Source organism: Ceratotherium simum, chromosome 16 (assembly GCF_057802395.1).
Source record: "Ceratotherium simum simum isolate JZ-2026a chromosome 16, ASM5780239v1, whole genome shotgun sequence".
Lineage (NCBI taxonomy): Eukaryota > Metazoa > Chordata > Mammalia > Perissodactyla > Rhinocerotidae > Ceratotherium > Ceratotherium simum.
Window position 1 is genome coordinate 650,903 of NC_141915.1, and position 17,316 is coordinate 668,218.

Sequence of the window (17,316 nt, forward strand, 5' to 3'; positions counted from 1 at the left end):
TTCAGGTCTTTAGCCCAGTTATTAATTGTTTGTTTTTTTGCTGTTGATTTATAGGAGTTCTCTGTATATTCTGGATATTAATCCTTTATCAGATATGTGATTTGCAAATATTTTCTCCCGTTCTGTGGGTTGTCTTTTCACTCTTTTGATAGTGTCCTTACACGTACAAAAGTTTTTAATTTTGATGAAGTCTTGTTTGTCTATTTTTTCTTTTATTGCCTTTGCTTTTGGTGCGATAGCCAAGAAGTCATTGTCAAATCCAATGTTATGAAGCTGTTACCCCTGGTCTTCTAAGAGTTTTATAGCTTCTGCTCTTACATTATGGTCTTTGATCCAGTTGTATATGGTATGGTGGGCACCTGGTTCTTGTGGAGTCCTGCTCCTGCTGCTTGAGTGGAGCGAGGAGAATGAGAGCTGTTCCTCCCTGTGTTCCCCTGCCCCTAGTCTTAGGAGCAAGGTGGACCTTAGCTGGGTGGCAGTGTCTTCTCAAGGAAAACTCCCCTGGCAGAGGGCCCTTGGCTGCTTGGTATGAGCCTGGGTGTCCTGCTGCCCAGCCAGCGGTCCAAGCCAGCAGACAAGTCTTGCACAGCAGGTGTGAGAAGGAACTTCCTGGCCTTGACAGCAAGTGAATAGGGTCCTTATTGTGTTCTTTTCTCGCTTAAAGAAATAAGTTTAGGGCTACTCGGTGGCGCAGTGGTTAAGTGCACGTGTTCCACTGCGGCGGCCTGGGGTTCGCAGGTTCAGATCCCGGGCGTGCACTGGCGCACTGCTTGTTAAGCCATGCTGTGGCGGCGTCCCATATAAAGTAGAGGAGGATGGGCACGGATGTTAGCCCAGGGCCAGTCTTCCTAAAGAACAAAGGGGAGGATTGGCGTCGGATGTTAGCTCAGGGCTAGTCCTCCTCACAAAAAAACAAAAAAAAGAAATAAGTTTAGCCAACCTTAACAACGCCCCGCGAAGGCAGAGAGTTTGGCTAGTTGACAAAGCCCTGAATGGATCATTTCCACAGCACTGCATCAGCTGCCCCAGAGCACTTGAGCATGTCCAGCGTCGAGCTCACTCGTCTCGTCCCTCCTCTTCCCGCAGCTCTGAGGCCACAGCCCCAGTGTGGGCACCACACTGGACACAGCAGCTCCTGTTGCTGCTTGGGATTAGCCAGTGCCCCTCCGTTTTCTGGGTCTCTTTCTGCTGAATCCATGGAAGCCCCGAATGCCTCAGAAAGCCCACACTGCCCCTGCATGAGGCCAGAGCCCAATCCTGAAAGGGGAACCTCCCAGGGATAGGAGCACTTGCTGGCTGAGAGCTGCCCAGGCCTGTGGGCAGCTGCAGGTGGTGCGGCCGGGCGGTTGAAGGCCTCAAACACAGGGCTTGAGGTCATTGGAGAAGCTGAGGCAGAGGATGGCCTGGGCAGATTGGTGCTCCTGAAAGGTCGTTCTGGGGCCAGTACTGACAGCCACAGAGAGACCAGCATGACCGAGGCTGGCCTCGTCCTGGGTTCTTCCTGTTGAACAGTGCTGAGGAGCTGAGCGCCGTGCATAGGAGAATAGAATCCATGGACCTGACCGCCGTATATCAGCTGCTTCTGCTGTGGCCCCCCATAGAACAAATCCCAGGTTGGAGGCTCCCACCTCCTGGACTCGATTTGGATCACTGGGCAGTGGGATGATTGGAGGGTGGGCAGTGGGAAAGAGGAGGGTGCAACGCTCAGACCTGGGCCTGCCTGTGCCTCCTCGTGGGGAGGAGGGATGGGATGCAGGGCAGGTGAAGTGTCTGGTGCTCTGCGGAAAGGCAGACCCCTTCTACCCCTGCTGAAGTGTGGCCGGGAAACCAGATTCTTATCTTCCCCAGGGCCTCAAGATGGAGGCCGGCGAGGCATGGAGAGCGTTCGTGAGCTGCTTGGCTGCTCTTGGATAACTTTGTTTGGCTTGTCATTTTCAAGAGCCTACTCTTCGCCATCTTAGGGCCTGCAGCTGGCCTCTGGTGTCGGCAGGGAGGCCTGGCTTTCCCTCCCTTCTCAGGGAGAGGACAGTCTGTGATGCCTAGAGCTCCTTCCAGTCCAGCTGGGCCAGTTTTCTCTCTTCAAACCCTGCCAGCTTCCTCTCTGTCCCAAGTAGGAGACAAACGTGCCTAACGCCTTCCTCCCTTCCTCCTGTGGTGAGCACTCAGGGAAAAAGGTATTGAATAAATTGTCTTCTTCCCGCCGCTCGCTTGCCTTGGTGTGGGGGGTGTGTGTGCGTGCACTAAGAAACAGGAGGGGAAGCAGCCTGGGTTGTGAACCCAGCCCTGAACCCTTGCTTCATGTGAGTAGTGTCATCTCTAGTCTCGTGACAGCTCTATGAGGTGATGGATTTCTTTTATTGTGTAAAATACACATAATGTAAAAATTCATCACTTTAACCACTTTAAAGTGTACAGTTCAGTGGCATTTAGTACATTTATAATGTTGTGCAACCATCACCACTATCTAGTTCCATATGGAAATGGAACTCATCATTTCCTCATTTCAAATGGAAATCCCATACCCATTAAGCCGTCACTCCTCATTTCCCACTCCTCCACCCAGCCCCTGGCAACCATTCATCTGTCTCTATGGATTTGCCTATTCTGGATATTTCATCAAAATTGAATCATATATTTGTCCTTCTGTGTCTTTACTTCCTTCACTTAGCATAATGTTTTCAAAGTTCGTCCATATTGAAGCACGTGTCAGTATTTCATTATTTTATCATTGAATAATACTCTCTTGTATGGATATACCACATTTTGTTTGTCCGTTCATCCATTAATGGACATTTAGGCTCTTTCTACCTTTTAGTTATTGTCAATAATGCTGCTACAAACATTTGTGGACAAATTTTTGTTTGAATACCTATTTTCAGTTCTTTGGGGTATAAACCTAGAAGTAGAATTGCTGGGTCAGATGGTAATTCCGTTTTTAACTTTATGAGGAACTACCCAACTATCTTCCACAGCAGCTGCTCCATTTTCCATTTGAAGAGAGGGATATTTTTACCCCCATTGCACACTTGTGGAAACTGAGGCTCACAATTTGTAACTAGCCCAAGATTACAGAGGTGGCAAGTGGCAGAGCTAGGATTCTGTTCTCAGAGTGGGCTGTTCTTGGCTAGTGGGTTCTGGACACGTACAGCCCGGAGTCTACATTAGATCTTTGACCCTCTGCGGGGGACAAGGGACTGGGAGCACAGTTGTCTTTGGATCCTGCCCTCCCTCCTGTCCTGGGGTGATGGGCTCCCAGGTGACGGATTCCGCACTCCAGGCGTCCTTCGGGGGCAGCTGAGTTGTAGCAGGTAAGTTTCGTGTTGGAGACCTAAAGAGCAAGGACAGTGCAGAATCACAGCTCCCTCCGAGGAGGCCGTGTGAAATCGAGGAAACAGCCCTGACACCCGAGGACTTGTAACAGGACAACAGGACGTCTCAGCCTCGCGGCTGCTCTGTGCAGCTGGTGGCTCCAGTGTGGAAGATGGTTGTGCAGCTGCCCCATAAACCTCGAGGATTGTAGAACACGCGGGAGGCCGACTGGACAGAGGGCTTTGATGGCTTCTTGCCATGCGAGCAATGGGAGTAAGGAAGTTCTGCCCGGTGGGCACCTCCTGTGGCCCCTTGTCCATCTCAGCTGCCCCAGGGCCCCTGGCTGAGGTTGGCAGGAGGCTGCTTTGAGCTGTCAGAGGGCCCCGGCAGGGGCTTTGCTCACTCAGGGTCTGGGCGGGATCATGATCTCGTGGGTATGTCTTAAGATCCCTTTTCCATGGGTTTTTCCACTTTCCTCCGAGGATTTGGGCTGTGGGGATACCGTCAGAAGAGTGCTGCTCACTGGGGAGGACTGTGGCCTTGGAGGGCGAGTCAGGTGACCCGTTCTATACCTGGGTGGCATTTGGGCTGGTCAGCAGCACTGACTCTTGAGAGAGGGACTCATGATTCGTTAGACTCGGGGCTCTGTGAGCAGCTGGGCAGTAGCGGGAAGAGCCGGGAGATGATCTCTATGAGCCTGACCAGGGCGTGGGGTTCCAGGGGTGCCTGTGATGGGGTGCAGTACTGAGCAGGTGCTCCCCAAGGGCCACCTTCCTTCCGTAGAGAGCTCAGATCCAACCTCCTCAATCCCAAAGAAAGGACGAGGCCTCTTCTTAGGCGCGGCTCAAGTGGCCTGACTAAATAAGCCTCCAGCCTCTTCAGGGAGCTCTTGGGTCCCATTGCCGTCCCCTTTGGGGAGGACAGGGGAGGTCATGTTCCTGCCCAGGCCCTGTCTGATCCCATTGTGAGCAGGGCAGGCTCAGCAAGCCCCCTATTGGGTCAAGCCTCATGGCCCACCGACAGGTTCTGCTAGGTTCTGGACATGACTTGGTGCAAAACAGTTGCAAAGACCAGGGAGAAAAGACACCAAGGAGCGCCCAGACTTGTTGCAGGTGGCCCAGGGGAGTCCAAGTCCCGTCACCACTCTGAGACCCCACTTGCACAGCTGTAAATTGGGTCTGTAATGGTGCTGCCGCCTGAGGCAGTCGTCAGGATGAATGAGTCGGTACTTGTAACTACTTATTTGGAGCTCTGTGTGGCCCAGGAAATGATTTGTATTCCTGCTGTGGTGGCTCCTCCTAACGGGTAGATTCTTCTTCATGCCCTGCCTGGAGTACACTGAGCCCCTGCTCCTGGCAGTGTGTGGATGTGCTGGCTGACCACTGTCCTCAGTGGAGCGCTTTTCTGCTCCATGAGTAGGTCACAGTGAGTATGACAAAACAGTCATACAGAACTCAGTGCATGTGGTAAAAGTGTTGTTCCATAATTTCCCGTATGTGTGTGTGCACATACGTGTGATTGTCCCAATGTGAAATGCCTTGTTCTCTGTCAGTCGCGGTCAGATGAGGTTGAGAAATACAGGAACTGTTGCAGGACCTCAGTGGAGGGGTTGGGCTTCACCTTGAAAGGCACTCTCTGACCTTGAGATTTTGTGAGCACGTCTTTGCCCTGGGGGGAAAGCCTTTGTTTCTGTGGGTCTCTGTTTTCTTATCTGAATGAGGGATTGGGGGATGGAATGGACTGTCCCCATTCCACTCAACCACCCTGCCTCTGGTTCAGTAAGCACAGTTGCCTGGACGAGAGGGCTCCCTGTCCATAGCTCCTCTCTGTATTTCCGTCCTACTTTCATATTCTTTCTGTCTGGCTCTTAAAAGCCCACCTTCCCAAACTCCCAGGATCCAACAAGAAATGGAAGAGGCCTGTTTTATCTAAAGGACACCTGCTTGGGCCAGTGGTGGGGTGGCGGGTCCTCGATAGTGAGGCTGCTGTAGTAGGATCTTCCTAAGTGGGCCTCTGACAGGTGCCCTGGCTACAGAGGGCGCAAGTTCCTTTGGCCTCTGGTGGGTTGGTGGGCAGTACAAGGGAGGAAGACGGGGTTCTCTGCCGGATGTGTTCGCGTCCCTGGAGAGAGGCCCTTGTCTTTTGCCCTCTTGTTTGGTCACCTCATGCTTAAAACAGTCTTCAGCTCTCTAACAGCTCTGCCATCTTAGCTAGTGCGGTGTGGAGACCAGAAGAGGACCAGAGGCCCCCAGATGGCTGGAGGGCCATCCGGTGACAGTGCCAGCTGACGACTGAACTCCTAACTTGGCAACGTAGCAGAGTCAGATGGCCTGCAGACAGCCATCCCTTTTTTGGAAAATGAAACGAGCAAAACTAGGTGACGCTGAGCCTCGTAGGAAGCCTGGATTCCAGACCCCTAGAGGTGCAGAATCAGGGCAGGGAGCTCGTCAGATGAGCTGGCTTCTCTGCTGACAGCGTTAGGGGTGAGGGTTCCCTCTGGCTGCATTTGGGCTCCAGCCTCGCTATTTGCCCTTGCTCTCCCAGCACAAGGTGCAGCCTCGCTAGGAAATGGGACGTTAAGGAGTATGTTCTCTTCCCTCCTCAGCGTGCTGAGAAGGCGCATGGGTGTGGCCTGCTCCTGGACAGCATTGAGAGGGCTGGACTAGGCCTGGAGGCTGGAGGCTGTGGTTGCATCCACCTGAGCTCTTGTGAGTGCAGGAGATGTCACTGAATGCAGAGTAATGAAGGAGCAGACAACGTGATGGTATTGCCGGCCTCAGAGGGTGGTGGGAGTGGTTGGTGAGAGAACGTGTGGGACCAGGGCATTCAGTAAGCACAGGGCAAAGAGCGGCGTCGCAGCACGTGCCGCTACTAGCTCTGGTGGTGGCGGGGCCTCCTCGTGGAGGGGCTGTTTTCAGGGCACTTGTCAGCGCGGACCGGGCCCAGTGTTGCATTTTGCCTTGTGTTGTGACCACTGCTTGTTCTCTGCTCCCGTTTCTGCATGTGTGCTAGGCTTAGGTGAGGCCTGCCCCACAGTCAGTGGTGTTTAAGGAGGCGTGAGAGGCAGACCTGCTGAGACCTGACACATGGTAGTAAGTCAGCCCTAGCTTGTTACGTCTTTGCCTTTTATCGACACTTCTGAAAGCTCTTCTGGAAGAAGGTCAAGGCCTCGTTTTGCACACAAGGAGACTGAGGCCCAGAGAGGTTGTTGGAAACCTTAGAGTGTGGTTGGTGACTGACTCCCCTGACCATGTCCAGCTGCAGGGCCGGCTGGGAAATCTCATCTGTAGCTGGTGGCCATGTGCCCAGCGAACACAATTACTGTGCAGGAGGGGACGGTGAGCAGTGTTGCGACCCCGAGCCTTGGGATGGTAGTCTCTAAAGAGGAGTTGTGCTTCCAGAGGGCCCATTAGGTGATCCAGGGCAAAGAAAATATTAGAATTTCTGTTGATGTGTTTTATTGTCCCTACTTAACTTACCTGTGTGTGTATTACGTATGTGTTACAGTTTATAAGGTATTGGCGCCATCGCACAGGTAACTGATCAAATCCGGGCATTTGTGTGTCAGAGGTGGGCGTCTGCAGGAAGCATCGTGAGACCATGGGCCCCAGGGTTGGGGTGGGCCTCAAGGACGAGGAGGAGATGTTGCCGTGGGAAAGCCCCTCTGCAGTCCCCTCTCCTCACTCTGTGATCCCGCTCCTGGCTCACTCTGGAAATGAGTCCATTAGGTTGCCCAGACTTCGCAGCTCATGGCCTTAATCCTCACAGTGGTCCACGGCATTAGTGTCCTGGTGTCACAGACATGAGGACCTGCCTCTGGGAAACCGTGGCCTTGTTGGGGCCAAGGGAGCATGTGCTTCTGCCTGGGGGAGTCTGAGTCCCAAGAAGGCAGTGGTCACCTCTCGTGCCCAAAGAGGATTCAGACAGGGCAGCGTCTGATGCCAGAGAAGGCCTAGGATTAGAACTTCTGAAGAGTGGAGGGGCAGGAGCTGGAACGAGGAGGTTGGGAAGGCTAGAAGGACTGTGCAGGTCTTGCCCTGGGTTGGAAGGTGTGTCCTGCGGCTGTGGGAACAGCACTCATCTGGGGAGGGGGAGCCAGGCCCCAGGTGATGTGGGCCTCCTCAGCCAGGGGACAGGTGGGTGGGTCCCAGGCCACCTCCCTTGCCCACTGCTCCTGAAGATGCCCGCTCTGCTTGGTTGTAGCGGCTCCCTTTCCCAGTTCAAGGACTCTCTAGGCGTGCCTGGAAGAGATACTACAAGGCCGCTTCACTCAGGGAGAGTGCTGGGGTTGGCCTGAGTGTGGCCACCCTCAGAAGAGGGGCTCTTGCCCCTCCTCGTGTCCCCACCTGGGGGTCAGTTCTGCAGCAGGATGCACTTTGAATACATAGGAGGGTGCATGCTCTTTCCCTACCTGAAGTCAGAAGCCCCTGTGTGAGCTCACACCGGCCCCCTGCCCTGCCCCCTCCATTCTGAGCGGGGCCCAAGGAGGACGGGCTGAGTCCAGAGGCCCCATAAGGAAAGGCGTTTTTGGAGCTGGGAAGCTTGCTCTCTCCTCCGCCTGTGGACCAGCGAGCTGGCAGTCGTGTCGGGGCCAGGGCTCTGGGAACCCAGCACCTCTCTGGTCTGGCTCCACAGTCAGGCTCCAGGGGATGAGGAGGGAGGTGGTGGTGGGTGAGAAGAGCTTGTAGGTCGGCCTGGAAAGTACCAGGAAGATCATATGCATTCCAGCTGAAGGGGTCTGGGAGCTGCTTCCTTTCATTTGACAGATGAAAAAGCATAGCGGGGAGTAGTTGATCTGAGCTTGGCATCCATGCCAGACCCAGCATCCCGATCTTCAGAACGGGCCCCTTCCCTCTGCCCTGGCAGCGGGGAGCTCGCAGCTGGGTGGGGGTAGGACCCCCCTCTCAGAGCTCTAGGAGGGAGACACCCCCAGCTGGCTGCTGTGGGCCTTTTCTCCCCCTGCTGCTTCTCTAGGAACGGGACCAAGAAGTGCCGGCCTCTTGGGGGAACTCAGAGGGAGGCTGGCAGCTGCCCCAGAGGTGGGGTGGGAGTCAGAGCCTGTCCCTCCAGCTGCCTGGGGTCCTGGCCAAGGCTCCCCTCCCTGCGAGAGCTGCCAGAGAGGAGCGCTAAGGTAGTGCCTCACCTGGCAGCCATGGCGACCTGTCTCCTCTCCAAAAGCATTCTCGCGTCTGGGGGAGTGAGAGGCCAGAGGATACAGGGCTAACGAATCATCTTCAGGAAGGTCCTCTTGGCTAACGCTTCACCTCAGTAGGAATTTCTTAAAGCTTTCTTTTCTTGTTTTTGGTTTTCTATGCTTATTTTCAGTGTCTAAACAGCTTTTGCTGTGAGAAAAAGAAAAAAAGTAACTATTTGTTGTTCATGCGCTGGCCGGGCAGCCGTGCAGCGCTCTTTACGGGCAGTCCTGCAGGTGCTGGGGGTCACCCGCCCCGAGTGGGCTTGGCCTACCTCTAAAGCATTTATGCTGTGCTGGCTCCGGTCTGCCAGCCCCACAGCCTGCCTTCAAGGATGTGGCTTCTCTTTGGCTCCCTCCTTGCCTCTAAAAATAACATTGCTATTTTGAAACCACCTCCTCTGGAGCTTTTTCTCACTGTTCTCTTGGATCAGTAACCCCTCTGAGACCAGGCTCTTGGCCGCCTCTGTCGTCCCAGCTGTCCTCACGGAGCTGTCCCCTTCCTGTCTCTCCCCCTTCCCCCAGTACCAGCTGGGATATTGTTTCCCAGCTAGTAAGGAGTGTCCAGCTGGATGTCCTCTGCGAAGAGCAGCCCTGTCACCACTTCTGCCTGGGGATGGGTAGGTGGAAGGGAGGCTGTGAGGGCTGGGGCATACCCTATGCCTCTGTTGTAGTTGGGGGTGCCATGGAGCAGCAAGAGGGTTGGGTGCCTGTCAGGAAGCAGCGAGGGTCGGAAAGGGCTGGGGATGCGGGACAGTCCCTGCTGCCTCACTCTGCCCCCTTAGAGCTGGCCTCTGAGTGACTCCCTGCCCTTCTTTTTGCAGCCCACAACCCTCCCCCAGGGCACCATCAATATGAACCAGTGCACAGACGTGGTGGACGGGGAGGGCCGGACGGGCCAGAAGTTCTCCCTGTGCATTCTGACCCCTGAGAAGGAGCATTTCATCCGGGCAGAGACCAAGGAGATCATCAGCGGGTGAGTCTGCTCTGTGCACTGCGGGAGGAGGCACTCCCCCGCTGCCCACGGGTCCTTGAGCCAGGTCCCTTTGGCACAAATTGGGCAGAATCACCATCATTTTCTTTCCCAAGTGTGTCTCCTCTTCTGAGTCCCCTCTCTCCATTCACAGTGCCACCGTTTGCCCGGTCACCACGCCAGAAACCACTCTCACCCTCCACGTGCCTTTGCTTCATCTCCATGTCTCCACACTTGTCAAGGCTGCCCCCTTGCGTCCTGCTTACTGGGGGCCTCCCTCTGCTGACACTGCCCTGGTTCCAGCACTGCCACACCTTCCTCAGGCTTCTCACTGGTCTCCCACCTCTATTCTAACTGCACCTCAACCTTCTATTACTCAGCCACAAAGGACTCAGTCCCCAAAGCACGTCCAGCCTTGCCTCCCTCCTGCCTAAAACCCCATCACCTGGAAGCAAAGTCCAAGTTCCTTGGCTGGCCTTGGGGGGCCCTTTCCCAGTCCTCCAGCCCCACCCCCACTGCCCTTTTGTCCCTCAGCATGGAGCTGTTTATCGCCACACATCCCCCTGTTGCCTCCCACCTCTGTGCCTTCACTCCCGCCCTTCCCTCCGTCTGGAATGACCCCTCCATCCTCCAGGCTGTTAGAGTCAGCCTGAGTGTCCACTCTTCCAGGATGCCCTCCCCCAGGAGGCACTTCGCTCTGTCACCTGGCTCTTACAGAAAATGGACATTGTGTGCATGTTCAGCTTCCTCAGCCAGTGGTAGGCCCTTGAGAGTGGAGGCCATGTCTTGTTCCTTGTCTCCAGTGCCCGCACACAGGAGTGACTTAAGTGCTGCTGCACGCCCTGGCTTCTTTGTCTGAGTGGAAAGAACAGAAAGTGTCTGGGTCACACCACTCTCCTGAGCATGCCCTGTGCAGAGGCATAGGGGAAGCCCTGAGAAGTGGAAGGGGGGCCCAGGTTTCCAGATGGCCAACAGTTCAGGGGGCGAAGCTCCATGCCTCCTGAGCCCATGAGAAGGCAGAAGCGTCTGCCTTCCTGGAGCCCCTGCCCCCAGGGTCTCTGTTACCAGCCCTGTCTGGCCCAGCCACATTGGGTCCGTGCACAGGGAGCAGGCACCGCAGGGCAAGCTGGCATCCCCAGTGTGGGCCACCCCTGGGGTGGCCCCCTGGCACAGCTCCCCTGGCCAGGAGCTGGGGCACGAGATCTTGGAGAATCCTTCTGAATCCGTCTGTCCTTTAAGGCTGAGAAGGAGACAGATAAGGCTGAGAAGGCCTTGGGAGAAAGTAAATCCAGGGGTTAGAGGGACCAGGCTGATGATTGCAGCGCAGAGTAGAGGTAATTAGAATGTGAAGCCCTTTGGTTTCAATAAATAAAAGACTTCTGTGAGCACTGGCCTGGGCTTCAGTATCTTGGCTGGAGCCCTGGCCAAGTCTGCCACGTGAGGAAGTGGTCCCCAGTTTTTGCTAAGTTCAAATCCACGCCATGGTGGGGGTGGAGCAGACACCAGAGCTGTGCTGCAGAGGGGCCTGGTGGCCCACACTGGGGATGCCAGCTTGCCCTGAGTTCCTCCCTGGAGAGAGGCAGGTTTGCATTTCTGACTCCTATGAGCAAACAAGAGGACCACTCTGACTACTTCTCCCTGGTCTTAATCCTAGAACCATACAATTTTGGAGTGTAAAGTGCTTTTACAGAGCCCTCATTCTACAGTTGGAAGACTGATGCTCTAGAAATGAGGGTGCCTGACCGAGGGCACCCTCCGGATGTGAGTGGCAACATGGAACAGTTGGCACTTCCTGGTTCACACTTGCTGCTGCGGCCTTGTCTGGCAGGCGCACCTGGGCTGAGGTTCTACTGCCCAACTGGATTCCTTGGGGAAATCTAGCCCTCCCCTCGGGAGCTGGGTCCTGAGAGGGGTCTGGGTGACAGAAGGGGTGGGAAAGGGGTGTCCAAGGTCCCCAGGGCAGGTAGGGAGTATGTGAGCTGGGGCCCAGGTCAGGGATGGAGTGGTGCCACATGGCATTTAGAGAGTGACGACGTCTGGCATTTGATGATGCCTCTAGCGAGTGGCCTAAGTCTTACCATCAGGTGCTTGGGACAGGCCAGGGATCCTCAGCTCTGTCCTGAGCCCCTCTCCTGTGGTTACTTCTTTGTGCATGTTCGGGGCCTGCCATTCCCATGCAGCTTGGGTAGACAAGGTCGTTAGTAGGCTGAGGTACCTAATGAGGGTGCCCTTGGGGTCCCACATGTAAGCTGGGCAGTCCTGAGGGGCGAGGCTCGTGCAGTGGCCTAGTGGCATACCCAGAGCCAGAGCAAGTCACCTGATGCCTTTCCCCTCTTCTTCTCCTGGGTCTGGGCCTCTCTCGTTCCTACCCAATAGGCAGGGCTCTCAGCGAAACGGCTTCTTCATCTTCCCCACCAGCGGGGACACTTGGCCTTCTTTAGGGAATCAGGTGGGGCAGTATGCCTTGGGGACAGACTTCTGCCTCCACCTTCTCTCGCTTCTTAGACGGACACCCTTCCTTTGTAGCCTCCGGGGTCTCACTGCCTGGCACAGCTCCTTTGCCGAGTAACCTCATCTGTGGATTCTGGGGCCCCGAGATAGGTCTAACCGCTCGGGTCCCTAAAGAGGTGCAGACACTTCCTCCAGGCCAACTTAGAGAGGGAGGAGTTGGGAACAGTCCATCCAGCCTTCTTTCCGGGTCTTCTCTGAACTGATACCCCTAAACGGCCTGAGGCAGCCGCGTTTCCCCCGGAGTGGCATGGTGAGAGTCAGCAGTTCTCTTTCCCAGTTCCTTCTTTTTTTTTTTTTTTGTGAGGAAGATCAGCCCTGAGCTAACATCTGATGCAATCCTCCTCTTTTTGCTGAGGAAGATTGGCCCTGGGCTAACATCTGTGCCCATCTTCCTCTACGTTACGTGGGACACTGCCACAGCCTGGCTTGACAAGCGGTGCGTCGGTGCACGCCCGGGATCTGAACCTGCGAACCCCGGGCCACCAAAGCGGAGCGTGCGCACTTAACTGCTTGCACCACCGGGCCGGCCCTCTTTCCCAGTTCCTCATGCCAGGAGGGTGCCTCCGGGATGTTCCGGGCACAAATTCGCACAGCTCTTTTAGAGCAGGTGGGATTAGGTGGGAGTTGGCAGTGGGGACTCTTCTGTGCCCTCCAGCTGGGCTGGGTCTGAGCTTCCCCTCTCCTCTGTACCCCTGCCTTTCAGCTCTGCGGCCCCCATTCTCACTCTTCCTGGCTCTGCCTTCAGAGTTAGGGAGGCTGCTTGACCACGTCCCTGGTGCCAACATCTGCCACCAGTCCATGTCCATGTTCACCCCTCGCCTCTCTTCCCTGGGTATATTTTAACATTCACACATCTGGATAATGTTAGACGCTTCCTACTGGGCTTCCGTGAGAAATTCGAGTGCAGGGGCCACGTTCCGTCATCTGTTCTTGGGCCCAGCATCTCTCAGCCTCCAGCCACAGCGCCACTGCACAGGGACTGAGGGTGCCTCGTGGGCCCGCCCGTGCTCTGCCTGCATCTCCGGCCTTGTCCAGGTGGCGCAGGAGCTTCGGAAGCTCCGCTCATCAGCAGTACGACCGCAGTGCAGGTCTTCTCTCCTCTCCCTTAGGGCCTGGCCTGCAAGGCTCGCAGATTCGCCAGCTCGTTAGTGTTTCCACTTGGCAGCAACTGGGCCAGTGTGCAAGGGCTCAGGGCACCCTGAGGGGCCTGCACCTCCCCACCACACTCCCCGCACCCCTGGGGCCCTGGAGGGTGAAGTCTCTTCTCCCCTCCTAGGTAAAGCTGTGCGAGGGGCCTTCTGCAGGCCCAGTTCTTTGGAGTGCCCAGAAGACGTGTCAGCCCTCAGGCCAGGCTAGAAAGTAGGTCTTTTAACCCCACAAGCATGAGTGTGGCCCGCAGAGATTATGCTCCTCTGCTGGCTCTGCAGATACAGTCATGGCCTCCTTCCTGCTTTGGAGCCCAGAGAGAAGTGACCCACAGGATCTGTGCCCCAGGTCTCTCCCTGAGGGGATTGTTCACTCTCTCAGGAAATCAAGAACTACCTGCTCTGGGCTGGTGATTCCCCACACCCAAACCCGCTTCCCCAGGCACCAGCTGTCCACGCCCAACCAGCACACCCTCCTGAGGCTGTCCCAGAAGGCCACTGACTGTGACCGACCTCCTTCCCCACCCACTTCTCCACCCCAAAGTAAAGAAGTACCCCCGAGTGCTGAAGACATAAGCCCATCTCCCTGCCCCAGGCTTGGGATGCTAGTGGTTATTGCAGCCTCCAGCCGGGGTGCCAGATGTGCAGACTCCGCCTCACCTTGCAGCTCAGCCGCTGCCACCGGACCCCAGCAGGCCCAACACGGACCCTGGTGTTCTAGGAAGAAGTGGACCAGAGTCTCCCGCAGTACCTTCCCCTCTGGAGAAAGCACTGGGGCTGCCCTTCACCACCACGCCCCCTCCCGCCTCCCGCTCCTCCTGTTCCTCTTCCCCCAACCCTCCCAGATGTTATGAAGCTCCAGCAAGGCAAGCAGTGGTCAAGTCATGGCCTAATCTAGCTCCTGGCTTTAGAGATGAGGAGACTGAAGCCCAGAGGGGCTGGGAGCCACGCAAGGTCTGGTTAGAGGGCAGCAGAGCCAGATCTGACACCAGGCCTCTGCCTCCAGCCGCTGTTCTCCCCACACTGCTCTGCTGCCCTCCCTGCTCCTGCTCCAGAGTGGACATTCCAGTGTGTAGGCCCTGGTGTGGGTCCCTGAGCAGCTCTGCTGGGCCTTCCCCAAAGCCAAGGTGCCCGGTGCCCTCAATATGCAGGTGGAGCCCAGAGGGGAGTGAATGGGTCTGGGAGGTCAGCTGCTCAGCCCCTCAAAGTGACCCGCTATAGGGAACTTTCGTAGCATGATTCTTGGTTTCCTGCCTCAATAGCCCGAAATGGCTCCCAGTCGCAGCCCATCTGTGTGCTAGCCAAGTCTGCTCCAGGAGGGCAGTTTTAGAGCTGAGTCTGAGCCCCAAAGATAGGGTCAGTAATGGAAACAGTGACGTGCCCTGCACTTCGAGGCCTGTGGTCAGGCCTGCTGCTCTGCCAGGGTGGAGTCCGCCTCACCCCTAGGCCAGCCACAGGGACCTCCCCATCTACACTGTGGTCATTGCAAGGTCAGCATCCGGGCCTGGTCCCAGCAGAGCCTGTGGTTGTCCTGGGCTGCACCGCTGGCACTTCCTGCCCCAGCAGTGGCGGGCTCTAATCTGGGCAGTGCTCTGCCCTGCTTGGGGGTCTGAAGGCCTGGCCACTGGGTGGGCACCTCCAGTCAGGAAGTGTTGGACTTGGTGCCTGGACCACCCAACAAGGCGGGGTCCTAGTCCCTGAGGGCAGGGGTCTGACCCGGTTCTCTCTTCTCTCCTCTTCCCAGGTGGCTGGAGATGCTCATGGTCTATCCCAGGACCAATAAGCAGAATCAGAAGAAGAAGCGGAAAGTCGAGCCCCCCACACCACAGGTACGCAATGGGTTGGCCAGGTGGCATCCCCTTGGTGGAGCTGGGGGCAAAGTGACAGTGCCCCAGAAGGTTAGACGGCTTCAGGACCCAGCTGAAAGTTGGGGGTGAAGGAAGGAGTCAGGGCAGGGCTGAGGCGGTCATGAGCCTTGCACGTCGTCTGTCCTTGCAATGGGCTGTGGGCTACAGTCTGCCCACTCCTCTCCAAGCCACAGGGCAGGACCTACCACAGGGACAGGGTGGCCTGTTTGTGTGCTCTGGGGCTGCCTCAGGAGGTTTCCAGCCAGTGGGCAGGTGCTGAGCAGCAGTAGCAGAGCGTGCATCCCTCTCCCTGGCTGTCCTGCCAGCTTCTCGGGAGCAAAGAGCATGCCTGGAGGGGCTGCTGACGCACACACTCCTTGTGCACCACAGTCCGGGAAGGGATTCAGCCCAGCTGCGCTCCGCACAGAGATGACCCTGCAGACGGCAGGCTGGGAAGGAGGGCCAGGCCGGGAGGGTCCTAGAGTGTCCTGGCCAAGTGAAGGGCTCTCAGGGGACCCACTCCTGCTCTGGGCTTTGACCATAAATGGAAAAAACTGTTGCTGGTCTTGTTTTTTGTGCCCCTGCTCTGACTTCCAATTGACCAGAGTGGGACTTGGCTGGGGTAGTCCCACCAGGTCTGGTCTTTCCCCAAAGACCACTCTCTTCTTCCTACTCTTCCCGGTGAGTCTGCACAGGCTCACGGCACTGGGAGGGGTTCTGAGCCTCAATGAACTGATTTGCAAAATGGGCTTGTTTTGATATAGTTATAGGATTGTTGTGAACATGAAAGGAAGTATTGGGCCCATTGTGGGCACTCAGTAAATGTTACTCCTTTCCTCTCTGCTCAGACTTCCCTGTTACCAAGTGCTCTTGCCTGATCGAGCCTCACAACAACCCTGAGAGAGAGCAGGATGGAGATTTGGGGTGCCTTGGGCATCTGTCAAGGCCCAGAGCCTGGCAGAGAGCCAGCTGTGGCAGAACATGGCCACGCCCAGGGCTCAGCTGTCCTTCCTGGTGTTCTCTGCTTCACTTGAGTGGTAGAGGTCGGCCTGGGCAGGACTGAGAGGTGTGTGCTGGCCTGGGTCCCACTTCTCCTCCACGCCCCACTTGGGCTCCCCTGGATGTGCCTGCCCTGGGTTGCTGCACCAGCCTTCCTGCTAATAGAGTGCAGCCCTGGGCCTGCTCTCAGCTGACCGTCATTGTCTACCCTCCGTCCACCCTCCCCAAGGAGTCCTGCCAGCATCCCCTGGAAGGTAGTGTCCCTGGCAAAATCTAATCGGAGTCGTTCCCAGAGACTGAGAGTAGAACTTCCTGCTTGGGAACAACAGGCACACACGCAAATCCCCCAAAGCTGCCTGGTTTGAGAGAAAAAATCCCAGGCAGAATAACAGCGTTTAGGGTTACTGTGCGTTTCCATGGTGATGCCTTGGAAACAGTGCTGCAGCAGAGCTCCTGCCTCCAAATAAGGCAACTCCATGTGCAGAGGATGCCTTCGGCCCAGACCAGTGATTCGATGGTGTCCCTGCTCCCCGGCCCTTCCCTCCCCCGTGACATCCCCTCCCCTAAATACTGCCAGCCTTGGCCAAGCTTCACCTTTCCACCTGGTCGCGGGGGCTGCGTGATCACAGGGTGGGGAGGTCACCCACTTGCCTGAGGGTCTCTTAGAGCCCAGGGCGCCTGGGGTCCCAGCCTCCTCCACTCAGCCCCCTCCCAAGCCCCAGCAGAAGCCAGCCTGGTGAAGTCTCTTTTTCTCTGCCCTTTGCTCCTCAGAGCATCACATTTGAGGCTGCAGATTTCTGGAGTCTGTGAACTTTTGTCAGGGCCACGCTGCTGTGAGCCAGTCTTGTGGGGTTATGTGGGGCCTTTCCAGAGGAGAGTTGGGGAGCTCTGGGCAGGCCTCCCTTCTGCAGCCCGATGCCAAAGGCGTTCTAGTGCCCCAGATGGAGCTGAGGGAGAAGCCTAAAGCCTTCTGGGCCCCTGTAGAGGTGAGAAACCAAGACCCCATACTTGTCCTCTTTGTCCATGGCCTGGGAAAGTTTCAGATCAAACCAATGAGGGGCTGCTACACCCCACTCCAGGTCAGAACCGTCTTTCTCCTTGGGTTCCTGCTCAGTTTCTGTACCCAGGAAGCAGGAAGGCTTTCTATGAAACCCCTTCCAGAGAGGGGGTCTGCTTAGCATGTGGAGGCTATAGAGCCCCCTTGGCCAGGGCCTGCCTTCCTGCCCTGTTTCCTCTTTCCTCCCTGCTTGGAAAACCCTTTCTGAGCAGCCAGATAGGTAGCACAGACTTCACTGTAGCGTTGACAGCCCTGAGCAATGCAGTTGTCCCAGCCACACAGGG

At 56.3% G+C, this 17,316-nt stretch overlaps 1 protein-coding gene across 7 annotated transcripts in view; it reads left to right on the forward strand.

The window, feature by feature from the left end:
* MPRIP (myosin phosphatase Rho interacting protein) overlaps positions 1 to 17,316 on the forward strand; it is a 141,182-nt gene that overhangs the window by 75,331 nt on the left and 48,535 nt on the right. For all 7 annotated transcript variants that reach the window (XM_087440263.1, XM_087440262.1, XM_087440261.1 and 4 more), the window contains 2 exons: positions 9,325 to 9,476; positions 14,874 to 14,958. In XM_087440263.1, coding sequence (XP_087296389.1) covers positions 9,325 to 9,476; positions 14,874 to 14,958 — 237 coding nt within the window. The remainder of the gene's footprint in view (positions 1 to 9,324; positions 9,477 to 14,873; positions 14,959 to 17,316) is intronic.